The sequence below is a fragment of the Phasianus colchicus genome, chromosome 3, assembly GCF_987193195.1.
Source record: "Phasianus colchicus chromosome 3, bPhaCol1.hap1.1, whole genome shotgun sequence".
In the NCBI taxonomy this organism is placed as follows: Eukaryota; Metazoa; Chordata; class Aves; order Galliformes; family Phasianidae; genus Phasianus; species Phasianus colchicus.
Genome location: NC_143438.1, coordinates 9362356 through 9377007, shown reverse-complemented (window position 1 = coordinate 9377007; position 14652 = coordinate 9362356). Strand labels below are relative to the sequence as shown.

Below are 14652 nucleotides of genomic sequence, written 5' to 3'. Positions count from 1 at the left end.
ATCCTCAAGAATCATCTGATCTCCTACTCCCTCTAGTATTTTAGGCCTAACTAGGTCAGAATCTCTACCCTGCTAACAAGAACATATAATATCACAGAAAAAGCACAGACAGAAAAATCCCAGAGCTCTTGCTCTGTGAACAGTTACTTTGGCTGTCTTGCAAAGTATTTATTATGTCCTTTCAATCCCAGTTTCCTGTAGAACTACATGCTTTTCTGGCTACAGGGTTTTTTTTACATTGATCAGCAGCTGCAAGGAATTGGGGAACAATTAACACTTGTGGAGAAAGGCCTGACTGCATGGATCTACTAGACCAAGTCAATAACTTCACGCTCCTTCAGACAAAGCTCAAAGTGACCTTATCTCTTCTGTGTGTGATTTCTTGGCAAGACATGTATAGATAAGCTGTTGTGAACTGCAGTAAAATGAGCCCATTTTTTTCATTCTAGCACTAACAAAGTTAGAGAAGACAGTATTAAAAAATAAAATGAAACAAACTCTGATCACAAGCTTACAAACTGGTTTCATCATGAAAATACCATTGTACTTTCTTGCCATGACATACATGGTAAGAAAGAGACACTTAAATGTCTGACGTACCCATCTTTTAGTTTTCTATGTCGCTCCAAATGAAAGAGATACGAGTAAAAAAAAAAAAAGGGGAGTCAAAACTCTGCATTAATTGGTATGATGATATAGATGCTTAGAAGACACATCCATGAGATGTTACCACTGCTCTGACCCACCTTTCTTCCTGTTTCTCAGTTGCTGACACTTGTTCTTAATTATGTTCCTGTCCTGCAAAGAGCTTAGCAGCCAACAGGACAATTCAACTTGCTTGCACCTGAGAATATTTAGAGGTTTTGTGCATTACAGTGTTTGATCTTGGGTGTTATAGAAGAGAAGTCTCTTCTCATGAATGCAAAAGCCCTTTCCCAACCAAATGCTCCCAGTGTTTTATGCCAGTATTATCAAGAACAAATAATTCAGAGAACTGACATTAAAATTCTCCTCTGCTCAGCCATCAAAGCTGATCACATAGCTTCCAAGATTTGTACATTTATATTATGGGCAGAAAATTTGAGTAATACTCACATGTGTCTTCACATCACCTTCAAGAATCTTGCTGTACCTGAGAAACTCAGCAACACTTCCATTCAGCAGCCTATCAAAGGCCTCCACGTATGGAGCTATGCCTACAGAAGAAGAGCATTCCATTATAATGGGTCCATACAGTAAACAAAGTACAGGATTTCCCTGTGTAGCACATGGAGGGGAAATAGCAAAGAAATGGGGGAAATTGCTGTAACTTAATTTCTGCTGTATTCATTGATTTGTGAAATCAGTGAAAAAGGATGCATTATATACATTTTTTTAGTTTCTAGAAAGGAAAAATACTGCTCCTTGTAAAACTTGTCAAGGAGCACAAAGAGATTTTACTTTGCATACAGTGGGATGCCTCTTTTGTATTAAAATAACAGGTGCTACAGTAAACATCTCTCAGCCTTTCAAAAGCATAATGGTGCAACAAGGATGGTTGTCTTAACAAAATTCTATTACTGTACAAAAAACAAATATTACTCCCTAAAAAGAATCTGCACCGTCCTGAACAACTGTTTTTATACTATCCACCCATTCCTGAAGATTTCTGTATTGTTTGGTAGTCATTCATAACAAGTAATTAAATTTCCAGCATTTAGAATTTACTGACAGTCTGTTTAGGCAGTGAGATGTGGCACTGCAATCTCCTTATTTTGTTGTGTGATCGTACACAACAGACATTGGAGAAAGAAGGCTCAAACAAATCTGCTAGATGTCATATCCCTCTGACTATTTATGTGCTATATATTCTGCCAGAAAAATAGAATTACTGTGTTTTATATAGTATAAAGAGCTATTTTCTGATGAAGTGGACAATCAGAAGACCAAGATGGGACTCAGTTTCTTACATAACTGGATTTCTAAATCACTTTATGTGATATCCTTTAAGATGGCAAAAGAACTCTTTCCTTCAGTGTTTTCCAGCCCTCTTCTTCCTCTCTAACACATCCTCCTGTCTTGTTGGTGCATCAGAACTTTCGTTAGGTCCAGCAGGAGCAACGCATATGTGAATTTATGGCATTTGTAATATCTGAGAGAATATGGTGAAAATTCTTTCCAGCCTCTCTGCCTGCTTAAAAAAGCCTGGAGACTGCTCTGAAGAGGTACGGGGCTTTCTTCAGAGAGAGTGCTTTAACCTATTACATCCAAATTCATAATCTTGAAAGCCCTCTTTAATTCCTAAGAGTCATCTGGCTCCTCGACAGAAAAAAGAAGGGCTTTGGTAATGGGAATTTGCAATGGTCTGTGTAAAAAAAAAAATGTAGTTAGACAACTAGGCGGGATTTCAAGGCTTCTTTTGTTCTCTTGATGTCACTCACCTTTAATTCTGAGGAATTTCTGGGCTTTCTTCCATATTCAGTGCTTGTGTGTAAACCCCTCAAATGACCCAGGCTACAAAAGGTTTTAGTTGTAGAGATGCTTTTCAAAGCCTATTTATGTTCTTTGTTGAAATCTGCGCGCGTCTCCAAGAGAATCATTGTAACCTTTTACTTTAGAGCACACTTTTAAATAGCAGTTCAGCAAATGGCATTTGTGCTATGCAGAACTAGAAAGCGACTCTGCTATTTTTTACTATTCAATACAGCTAACTCCCAGGAGCATTTACTAGAGTGTGCTGTGAGTTGTGCAGAGCAATTGAATGATTTGTTTGCAATCCCATTGTTGTAGTGCCATTTAGGAAAAAAGTAAAAGCACAGTACATTCCTCTCATGTTCCCCACTATTTAGTTGTTTCAAAAAAACCCCTAAATTAAAAAACTCAAGCTTATTTTTTTGGGATACTTCTAGTTATGGATCTTTTAGGGGGAGAGAGCATAGTAGAAGAAAGCAATGTATCTCCATTTTCACTAGGGACTTCAAAAATGTCACATTCTTGGGCAGAGCATCTGTTTTAAAGTAGAAGAAGAGTTCTGTAAGACTGTCAGCTCTGCAATTGTTGTGGAGACTTACGGGAGCCTCTGCAAAGTAGCAAGAGCATACAGAATTATGTTTGTGGCACTGTTTGTACATCAGTCATTCCAAGTGAAAAACGGATACAGTCTGTCCTAACTGCATCAGCAAAAGCTGATTTCCGAGTCCCCATGTGAGCCAGCTCAGCCTGGGCAGCTCCTCATTCTGCTGCTCTTACCAGTTTCTTGCTGCTGCTTCTCCCAGCAGGTATGGTTTACCATCTCACTCATACAACACTTGTCAGTCAGTCTCTTCTGAGGACCTGCTGAGGGTTTTTAAGGCTCCGCTTCTCTGGGGGAGGGGGAGTGGAGGGAGAGGCTCTTCACCTTTCTTCAATTCGTAGGGTAGGCTAAGGATATGCTTGGGGTGAATTGTTCTCCTTTGTAAAAGCAGCCCTGGTTCTGCAGTTCTAAGCTTTGTGTTAGTAGAGACTCACCCAAATTGATTCATTACAGGATTGAAGCCTACGTTTTTGAAAAATGTAGACTTCTTAGTAGCAATCAATTTATTTGTCATCTTGTACATGAGTCATATTTCTCCATTACTTTGCTAAGGCTTACTAGCTGTCTGGATTTTCTCCACACTGTACACATTTTATTACTGAAGCTCACTCTGACCAGCTAAGTCCTCTGTTCTGGAAGCCTGCTGGAAGATGCTCCCTTCCTGCCACAGAAACATTGCTTTCAATCAGCTGCTCCACAGCAACTGCTGGCATTTAGGCCCATAGCATGTGTAGCCACATGTGTTGTTGGATAAGGGCTGGTGTACAGTTACAACAAAGCAGCTGACATCACACAGTAACTTGCTTCTGTCAATAAGGGAACTGCCTGCAACTTTCTACTTTTTCTGCAGCATTCTGTATACCAAGTCCATGATAGGATGTGCTCTCCCATGAAGAAGGTGGGAAAGGGCTAAGGAATGTGCAAAGCAACTGATGTGAAGATTAGACAGGGATATATGCAGGGATTCTGGGTTTAAAAAAACAAAACAACAGCTCCTGAGAAAGGAAAGAGGCACTTCTATTAAATCAACATCAGTACTACCACATTTATAAGGTTATTTATCCTATAGATTGCAAGAAAAACAAAAAAACTAAGGGGTGGAAAAAAATGATTTGGCAGTATGAGGTGCATAGATAAGGACAGGTGTTTTTTTTCATGTATTTCCAGTTAGTGCTTTGGAGATCCACTTGAGAAAGGAGAGCTCAAGAGTGATGAAAGCAAGGCCAAGGATGTGTGGCAGATCTGAGTGAGCAAGTGCTTATGAACAAACTCATATTTGAGTAAGGATAGTAATCAATTAAATCATGGTGCACAACATGAAATTCAGAGAGCTGGAAAATAGACTCAGTGTTTTATATTGCTGACTTCTTTAGGAATATTTATGCTGTGCATTTTTGGGATGTCTCATTTCTTCTGCTAACTGGGCTCAAGGAGATGTCATCTGGTGAGTTATCTACAACAATATAAATGCTAAAATCGAAAGAGCAATAAAGCTTGAAATATGGACCACATATTTAAGAGATATGACTAATATTGAATTTTCTAGGCCGTATATGTTAATAATCATGCTTAGAAGACAAACACACGCTCTTCTTCCAAGCTAGATTTCTAATAACAGAAAGAGGTAGTACTTAAAAAAAAAAGACTTACTTCCATTGACACCGTTCATCGCATCACACTCCATTCCACCAGATCTCTGGGAATCTGAAAATAATGATTCAAGTCGAGTCACTGCTTTCTCCAATCTCTCCATCAAGCCATGATTCTCTGCCATTCTAAAAAAGTCATTCAGGAAAGAGCATTAGACCCCTTCGAGAAAGCCCTTGCTTTACCTCGTGCTCTACTCATCTCATGGCTTTATCAACATTTATGGCAAAAGCTCCTTTTTTTAACTATTGTCTTTCTGGCTGTAGCAAAGCAGCTGACAAACGATAACTTACTTCTGTGTCAGCAAGGAATTTGACCAGTGCTCAGCCTTTGGTTTTCCTTGTAAATGGATACAAACTACTGCTGGTGCAGCTTTGGGCAGTCTGTATTTGGACAGTTTGTGAAATCTTTATCAGTGTGATTGGTAGAAACGTGTGCCGGCAGTGATCTGCATCAGTCAGTTCCTGGGGCAAACATACAGATTTGATTAAAACTTGACTAAAAGCCAGCCTTTAAATGTCTACCTCCTGATTTTTCTAAAAATACATGCTGAGACCTGCCTGGGTCTTCTAGGCTTTCTAGTAAGGCTCAACCACTTTACTGAGTGACTACTGTGAAGAGGCAGTTTTGGTTGTTCTTCTGGTGTGATTTCCCATCTCTTAATTATTTTTCTTTTTTTAAGACCGAATGTGATGTCAATCAGTACATCCCAAGCTTTTCAAATCAAGCACTGATTAACATTTGGAAAGAAAAAAACAGGAGCCTACTTGCACACAGTACTGCAACAGTGCTTTTGATGTAAAATGAAATCGGGCTACATTTTGAACAATTCGCACATCATTTCATTTCTCCATGAAGTGATTGTCTGTTTTCTCACATGTGGGGAAGTGTAGGCATTGACATTTTTGAATGCTAGCCAATATCTCAGGGAACACTGTGCTCTATACGCTACAGACTAAGAAACAGTTACATAAGCAAAGAGAAAGCTATGTTTAAATCTCCCATAATTTAATATAACAAGTAGTTTTAACTTAAGGTTGTGTGTGTTTTATTCTGAGTGACATACAGTAAGGGAGCCAGTGGTGATCTATGGCTCTTGATGAAGACGTGACCCACGTGAGCTCAAGCAGAGCCCCCACATGATGGCTTATATCCCCTATCCTATGCAATATTTTTCTAGTGAGCAAAACAAATAATGCTGCTTCGGTGTTCCCTTGCCCTCGGGAGAAAGTCTAAATTATTTTATCAAAAAGTAGAGTAATATGAAAAGCAGGGCTTCTGATTTAAAAATCAGTATTTCTAATCCTTATTTTTATTTTGAAAATTTAAGCATGAGAGAGACTATGAGGATGGTGGGAGCAGAGCTCTCATGCTGAGTCATACTGTCAGTCAAACAAGGTGGGGCTTTCAGGCTTTGCCCTATAAAAATAAGGAGATTTGTGTTTGACCTAAGAATGAAACAGAAGATTTTACAATGCGAAAGTCTTGGGAGAACCATTCTCATGAGAAAGTTCTGTCTGTAGATTATGTGTTGTTTTTTTCTTTTTCCTGATTTACATTAAATAAGAAAGCAAATCCCTAGAAGAGGACAACATGAATCAACGTGCATATAAGCACTGTCCAAAATTGAGGGGTGGGGAGGGTCTCTTCTGCATGTATTTAAAATGTATTTCTGTTTAAAATATCAATGAATTCTCCAAAGCAAAACCAAAAAACCCTTCACATTTATAAGGTTACAAGTATCTTGGCAGGAGTAATATGAAGGTGTCAGGAGACCTGAAATGTGCAAATTTTTTCTGAAAATATTGAACTTTTTCTTAAAAGAAAGCACTCTTATTCCTCAAAAGTATTAAGGGCACATTCCTTTCACATTCTACTCTACTAGCTAAAAGCTTCAAAACATGCTTATTTTAAAAGTTATCTTTTAGAGCAGTTTAAAGTGTGGCTGATCTAACTGAAGCATACTAACAGTCAGTTCTTCTCATCAGCATTTTAAAGTATATTTCAGGGTATTTCCTGTTTGTCTTTACTTGAAGACATGGTCTATTTATTTTTTTCATCTGCTCCAAAATTTTCACTGATGAAAAGTACAAAATTTCTTTGTAAGAGTGGCTCCTTTTTGTCTCTTTAGCCTGATTTTGCTTGTTGAAGGATTCAGTTCTGATGTGACTACACACACTTGGAGGAATCTTCCAAACAAACAGCAATAGATCAGACTTGTGATGTTCTTCCCAAGAAACTGGCCCCTGTAAGATGCTAAAAACATAGATTATGGAGTCAGAAGCTCAATGGAATAACACAATGACCCTGTGGACATTTCTGTGCAATACTTTCCAACAGCAACACAGTCTTTTGTTCACGATATTCTTCACAGTTTTATTCAGTTCCAAAAAGCTGCAAGACTACAGTGTTGTTCTAAAGTCAGATATCAACAGTGGGACAATTACAGAATAATCACAGAATCATAGAATGGCCTGGGTTGAAAAAAACCACAATGATCGTGTAGTTTCAACCCCCTGCTATGTGCAGGGGTCGCCAACCACCAGACCAGGCTGCCCAGAGCCACATCCAGCCTGGCCTTGAATGCCTCCAGAGATGGGGCATCCACAACCTCCTTGGGCCAGTGCCTCACCACCCTCTGTGTGAAAATAACATATTGTTCCAATTTCTTTAGACAGAAGTCAGAACCATTTTGACCACAACTTCAGTGCTGCCAGGGTTTTTTTTGCTGTTTTTAGAAGAAATCTTACTCCTAAGAGCTACTCAGTCATTATGTTTACGTTGAATTCCCCTTTCTATCTGCCTACTTATAGATTAAATGCACGATTACATGGTATTTGTAACTATACTCATGTACATGTGTGCACATAAGTATTCATTCAGGTACCCTGTCCTTTATGAACAATGTACAAGTATACTTTTGCTGTTACTGTGTAAAACACTACAAGAGTACATCAGCTGTACAAACAATAACCTGATATATACATCTGCTTTACTGTCAGTCAGCTAGGTTTCTTACGAATAAGACTGGAATTGAGTTACTGTTCTGAAGTAAAGAGTCAACTGGCCAACAGCAGAACTCTCTTGATCCATTTTCAGTCTAAACATTGGCAACTTTGCCTATATTTAGGGATTCACATATTTGACTCATGATAACCTTCATCATTTTCTTGACCTGTATTTAGAGTCCATCTGATTAATTATCAGTCCATACTGCACTCTGCAAGGTTAAACTGATGCCACAAACCCAGAGCTCAGAAGATCTCAGAGCACAAATGGCAGAGCTTGACTCTGTGAAGTCTGTGCAATGTAGTACTGGAGCTAAAAATTATAAATAAAAATGAGAACGGTCTACTTACAGTGCCAAATAAAATCTTTGCATCTTAATAAAGAAGATGTAAATACATCCGTGGGATGCCTCCACTGCCATGAAGCAAGATTTTACATCAAGACAGATCCTCTATCTTGTTTTCACTGGGATTTTAATTAAAGCTTTATTCTTGATGTGGATTATCAGGGTTATTCATACACCTTTCTCAGGTTTGATGCTGATTACCTATAAGGAGTTAAAACCAATAATACTTCAAGTCCAGTGTAATCCTGGATCCAGTTTTCTGGGTGGACAAGCAGAATGTTCTTCATTGAACATACAGTCAGCTAAGAGCTAGGAACAAACTGTTTAAATGTTGGCATTGCTCTGGTGCACAAAAAGCACAGAAGATTCATACAGCTGCCCTGTTTCCTGTTAGTGGTATCTTTTGTGGGGTGCTAATGGCACATGGCAATACAACTGCCAATCCTTTCTTCACTTAAAGAAGCGAAGAAGGACACACTGAAGACCAAAAAGCAGATCTGTTTTTATACACAGAACAGCACTGCTCTACTCCCCAATTTGACACCTGTCTCAAAGCACCATTTATCTATTATCAATGGAAAAAACTTGTCTGTACACTAAAATTCCCTGATGTGTTCATCCCAAACAGCAGTCAAACTGTAAGCCAAAACACTCAGGTACTATGCTTGCTATCATCGCATGTGACTTCTGACAGAGGACCATATTGTTCTGTCTCAAGAAGATACAAGCTGTAACAAGACCTAACAAGACCACAGGGAGGAACAGTGTAGTAGCATAAGGGGTATAAATAAACAAAAGAGTTGATTTGTCAGGCACATAAAAATGGCAGGTTGAATGTAGGAATGGTGCCACCCTGTCATGTATGATATTCTGACAAATAGCATCAAGAGATTCCATGGGTTCCTTTAATTCCTCTTTTAATTTAGAAGAAAAAAGAGGTGATTTTTTCATTTATTTGTTTTGTGCTTGTTGTTTTTGTTTTCCTTCATACCACTCCTCCCACATCTGTGACATTAATTAGGTCTGATTCATTTTCATCATTTGAGATACTACAGGTTAGATTTTGCTTTTCTTCTCTAAGCCAAAAAAAAGGCAGTTACCTATGACAGGCAAGAATCTGTTATTTTTATTTCATCTAACATTGCTATGCTGCTTAGAAAAACACAGTTTTATTCTTGAAAGTATTGCAGCCTTTACATGTGTCTCCTCTCATAGTCTTTAAAAAACTGCTACTGAGATATGCGATAAACAAAATATGCAAATCCTCACACTGCCAACTAGTACAGTCCTACAGCTAGTCACAAATGCCTTACAGATTGAAAGTATGGTCTCCTCAAAGAGTTCTTAGATACAGTAGATATCAAAGGGGGAGAAATGCATACACATTTTTGAATGTCCCATCAAATTACAAAAGCATCTTACAACACTTTATACACAGTCAGCATGAGCCATAACTGGCTAGCTTTCCTGCACTGCCATTCAGCTGTATGTACCAACTCCAAGCTGTGTTGAGCATGCAGCCTTTTTGCTACCTTTGGTGTCAGATCCAAATTCTTGCTCCACCCCATTTTAGTCCAAACAATGAAAACCTATTGGTTTGAGGATCTTGAGGGCTGCTCATTCCCAAGTAGAACTGAGAAGCAGGCTGTTACCAGATGAATGGTGAGTGAGGTGCTGCTGAAACTATTTGGTTTATTACCATAAAAGCTTTTGGGTGGAGATCACAGAGCAAGCATGTATTGGTTAGAAGAAAATGTGTTGGTAGACAGAAACATTACCTTGTATGGTTTGTGTTTTGTTTCCAATTAGCTGTGTGGGAGGAATGTAAACAGAGGCTTGTCAAAGTGATGTCAAGTTGGATTAAAGCAAAGGACCTCTTGGAAAAGGCCTATGTGAGAATGATCCAGGGGTCAAATTAGAGCTTTTGATTGACCATTTAGTCTTGTTTTGTCTCTGTGTCTTGTATAAAAGTTCCTTTGGAAGCCATGCTCTTCTAAGTATAGGGAAATTTTATCTTATTTTATCCAAGTAAAAGATGTACTCTTGTATATTTAAATGTACTTAGAATTGTAACAACTTTCTTTCTTTCTTTCTATCTTTCTTTCTTTCTTTCTTTCTTTTTTTGCGTGTCAAAATGGCCAAATTTTATAGCTGGAATAGCAGACAAAAATGGGTGACTTCTGCTTTTTGTGTGTAGCTCAATGTGCGTATTTATATGCTAGAAATGAGACCTGTGTTGTGCATGAAAGTGCGCTACCAAAATAATCTTGTCTGTAGACATCTGTTTTTGGCATACTGATTGTTTTTAAAGGATTATTTTTTATTAGCAGAAAAGATGTAGACCTGGCAAGGTGTAGAAGAGGAAAAGGCAAGTTCATGTTGTACCTCTTCAGTTTAACCTACATTTGTCCTTTGTCTGGCTTTATAGCACTGGTACCACAAAACACATTTTGCTGCTTGTACACCAGCTCTTGCCCTGCTTCCTTCACTCCCAGTGCTGACTCCCTGCTGGTAAAAATAAACAGACAGGAAAGGAATTAAGGCATTTTTGTATCCCACTATCTTAAAAATACTACAGACTGGCTTAGTAAAACCATCTCTGTTTTGATAGGTATCCCAAAGACTTGTGACTTGTGATAAAGAAGTACTTCTGCATGTTTGTATGGAACTTCCTGTGTTCAAGTTATAAAATATGTCATGTATTCCTGTATGAGCTTGGTGCTTCCTGGAATATCAATTCATTTCTAATTATACATAAGTTTTGTGAAGATCTCCCACCCCTTGCTGAATAATTCTGGCAGTCTTACCAATTTTGTGATCAGAAAGAACAAGTTCATTATTTAATGATCTACTGAAGCAGTCAAGACTTGACAGCTTGTGTAAGCATGATTGACTTAAAATAACCAAGGCAACCCAGTTTCCAAGTACATTCTCCTTTCTATGCTCCTTTTTTTAACGTTACTGCTGCTTATAGTCCTTTGTCTTGTTTTTATTTTCTTCTTTCCATCCCATGAAGTGTAAGAGCTTTAGTGTCTCTTCAATCAACTACTGCTGCTTATAGTCCTTTGTCTTGTTTTTATTTTCTTCTTTCCATCCCATGAAGTGTAAGAGCTTTAGTGTCTCTTCAATCAACTGATACATAGTGTTCTTATCCACTTCATTTACTATGTATCAGCATAGTGATTTTCATGTAATCAAGCATCCTAAAGGCCTTACAAGCCATTTAATTACCTGTCACAAGTCCAATTACTGTATGTAAGCAGACTGCCTTGCTGCTCTGAGAAAACACTACATGCAGGCACTGATTTTATTAAAGGGCTTTAGTTCAGTTCATAATAACTGAACAGTAAGATTATTTATGCTATGATTCCAATCAAATTGAATTTGTACTGCTCAAAAGAGTAGTAAACTCCACAAAGCACAAAACCCTACAAGTGTTTCACCACTTCTGGCATGTGACAGAAAAGCAAATGCAGAAAGTTAACACTAAACAAATAGTGTTTCAAACTCTAAAAATACGAACTATGCAATTATTTTTTGCAGAAAAGATGAGACTGCTGAGTTCCTCAGCACCAGGGTTAGTAACAATATGGTTTAGTGGGAGGTTGGCCTTCCAGAATGCTACTGCATCTTGCTTTGTTTGCATATCCATGTTGAGCAAAAGCTTGAATTTCCTGATTATCAGAGATTTTCTCCACCATTCACACTGATGGATAATCCCTTCCACTCATGCAGCTATTTCTCATTTCAACCTGCAAGAGTAGGTATGCCAAGTCATCTCTGGAATGCGTCCATTGCTTGAACATATCTCACTGTGAATTCAAAAGTCAGAGGAAGCATTCCTCTGGCTGTGCAAAGGAAGTCACTCGGATGCACTCAATCACATTAAGTGAAACAACAGCAACTGTGAGTAACAAAGAGTACTACAACTTGAAGTATTGATGGACATCCATCAGATGTCAGAATAATTTGAGTTAATTTCACCCAAGTCAGCTAGTCTAGTTTTCTCTCCAGAATGTCCTGCCACAGTTACCATCTCAGCACTCTGTGTCTGATGCTCTCAGGCTCCTGGTGCTCCCTGCTCAGTCTGCAACCACTGACCCTTCTCTCAGCATGGCAGAAGCCAGGAGGGCTGAAGCACACTTTGCCATCTGCCTACTCCCTTCACTCCATTGTGGCTTCATTGTTTGATCTTCATTGATCACAAAAACTTTACATCTTGGCCCACCTCCCATTGTAAAATCCAGGCTAGTGACTGCAGTTCTACTAGAAATGCAATGCATTGTACCTTCATTTCTGATTCAGGATGAAATGGGCACTGCTACTGAAAAAGACCTTTCCATTTCCTTAGAGATCCTAATTTATAATGATAATCCATGCAACCTTGCTCATGTACAAGATCTGAGATGTTCAGCTTCTTATTCCTCCTCTGTTTCAGCCCAGAAAGATCAAACTGGATTCATCTTAGATGTTTATAAGAGTAGCCTTTTCAGTACTTCAGAGGACCCTGAGCTGTTAGGTGAATCACTCAACTATTTTTTTTGTCTAAACAATGACAGATTACACATGGAAATGTAAATCGTTCCTTCCATTCCTTCCAGAAAGCAACTAATAGAGTATTTAAAATAATAGAAAACATAGCTTTAATGCACAGGGTCTGAGCATGTCTTCTTGGAAAAATAAGACATTATTCCATTAGGGACTTGATCATTTACCCGTTTTTTTTTTAATATACACCACATTAAGCCTTTGATTCCCAGAATAGCACTACTGCTGTTTTGGATTTTGAAAGCAGTTTCTCTAATCTCTCTAGTTTTGTTGTTTTTTTTTTTTTTTTCCTCTGAAACACGTGGGTCAGACACAGCATTCTCCTTTAATATATTTAGGAAAGTGGCCTCAGTGGGACCTTTTTTGGTAACAAAAACACCCCAAGGTTTGACACAGCATATCCAAACTTCTGCAGGAGAAACAAAGACCAAAGTACTCAGTATACAGACTAAGGTGTTACATATGCCATTAAGTCTTGCTATCATGGTGACAAAAGTTACAGAAGTTAAAAAGCAAAACAAAAAAAACCCTCATGCTCTTGCTGTACAAAGCTGAATCAGCAGAATTCCTGCCATAGGTGCAGCTGCATTTGTGTGCTTTTGTCATCTCAGTGTTCACTGCTTAGCAGAGGTGCTGATATTCTGGCATAGTTCTAAGAGTGACGTTCTCCAAAAATAGCTGAGCCTTTTGAGTTCAAACCATTTTTCATTTGGGGAGTCAGTAAACCACATCTGTCAATATCACTAATTTTTCAGAAATATGAGAGCAGCTGGAGCTGACTGTATACCTCAGAAAAAATTATACTGATGCCAAGTACTCCTACTGCAAAAGATGCATCTAAAATTTTGGAGAAGACAATTGAAATTATTTCTCTGTATTGTGAGTGCTTAATCAAACAGAAAAAAAATTACCACTTTACCTAATCTGGCCCTGGGCAACCTGATCTAGCAGTGGATGCCCCTGTTCATTGAAGGGCAGCTGGACCACATGGCCTTCAGAGATCCCTTCCAACTCTAAGGATTCTATGATAATAAAATAGCTGTCTGAATAACTGAACTAATTTATACCTGATTTATTGGAGGCATTTGTTTTGTTTTGTTTTCGACCAATAAACATGATAAAAAAATATTCTCTTTCCCTGAGTCAGATGACCTACTAGGCAAAACTGCAACTATTGAGTTTTCTACCATCGCACACAACATTTAAAAACATGAAGGATCACAAAGAATATTTTTTAAGATATTTGGTTGTCCACCATTTTTCTCTCTGGAGTTCAAACCTCTCGGAATGTTATTGTCTCTGACAAGCTACAGATTGCAACATGGAAAGGCCCTGTGACTTGCTCCAGGTAATGTTGCAAGTCAATGTCAAGACTGTGAGCTGAACACAACTGTTCTGCATCCAGTCCTCCTTTCTGCATTATACTTCTTTTTCTAATCTCTGCTAATTCCAATTCCCATGATTTATTTTTTTTGCTGTGGGAATTATAATTCTATTGTTTTATTTCTAGTTCAGGCTGACTTTCAAATTTTAAATGGCTAAAATAGTTAATACACTGGGACTAGAAATACTAATGGTAAGGAGTTTTGTCAATAAATGGAATCTTAGCATCCTTGACAAGATCATACATATCTTGGCATATCTCCTCATGATATATCAAGAATTACTACCTTTTTTTTCCTCTGAATTGAGTGCCATAGGTGACAAAGAATAAAATCACTACCTTTTTTTCCTCTGAACTGAGTGCCATAGGTGACAAAGAATAATGAAAATATGTCATACAACTGCTCTACAGTAATAGTAAATAATGCATATTCTCTTCATTTTTATTTAATTGAGAAAACATATTTTATTCATGACATTTGGAGTTCTGCCTGTCCACATCTGAACATCATTCACTTGCGGGGAAAGAAACAAAGGAATCGTCAGAACGTTCTGAAGACTGACATTTTTGTTACACCCAAGACCTAAAATGTCGTGTTGCTCAGCGTAAATGGCTTTGCTACAGTAGGTGTATTGCTTTTTGTTCTTGTGCAGACCTGCTCAATAT

General features: G+C 38.2%; 2 protein-coding genes across 6 annotated transcripts in view; one reads left to right on the top strand and one right to left on the bottom strand.

Moving 5' to 3' along the window:
- Positions 1–14652, top strand: part of LOC116226471 (uncharacterized) — a 249168-nt gene that overhangs the window by 53935 nt on the left and 180581 nt on the right. The gene's annotated exons all lie outside the window — the stretch shown is intronic.
- CAP2 (cyclase associated actin cytoskeleton regulatory protein 2) overlaps positions 1–14652 on the bottom strand; it is a 66541-nt gene that overhangs the window by 50179 nt on the left and 1710 nt on the right. Inside the window, exons 2-3 of one of the 2 annotated variants that reach the window (XM_031589386.2) lie at positions 4703–4827; positions 1096–1196 (exon numbers count right to left, since the gene is read on the bottom strand). In XM_031589386.2, the coding sequence (XP_031445246.2) occupies positions 1096–1196; positions 4703–4826 (225 nt within the window). In that variant the 5' untranslated portion in view covers position 4827. The remainder of the gene's footprint in view (positions 1–1095; positions 1197–4702; positions 4828–14652) is intronic. The other variant, XM_090136903.1, reaches the window with a different exon arrangement.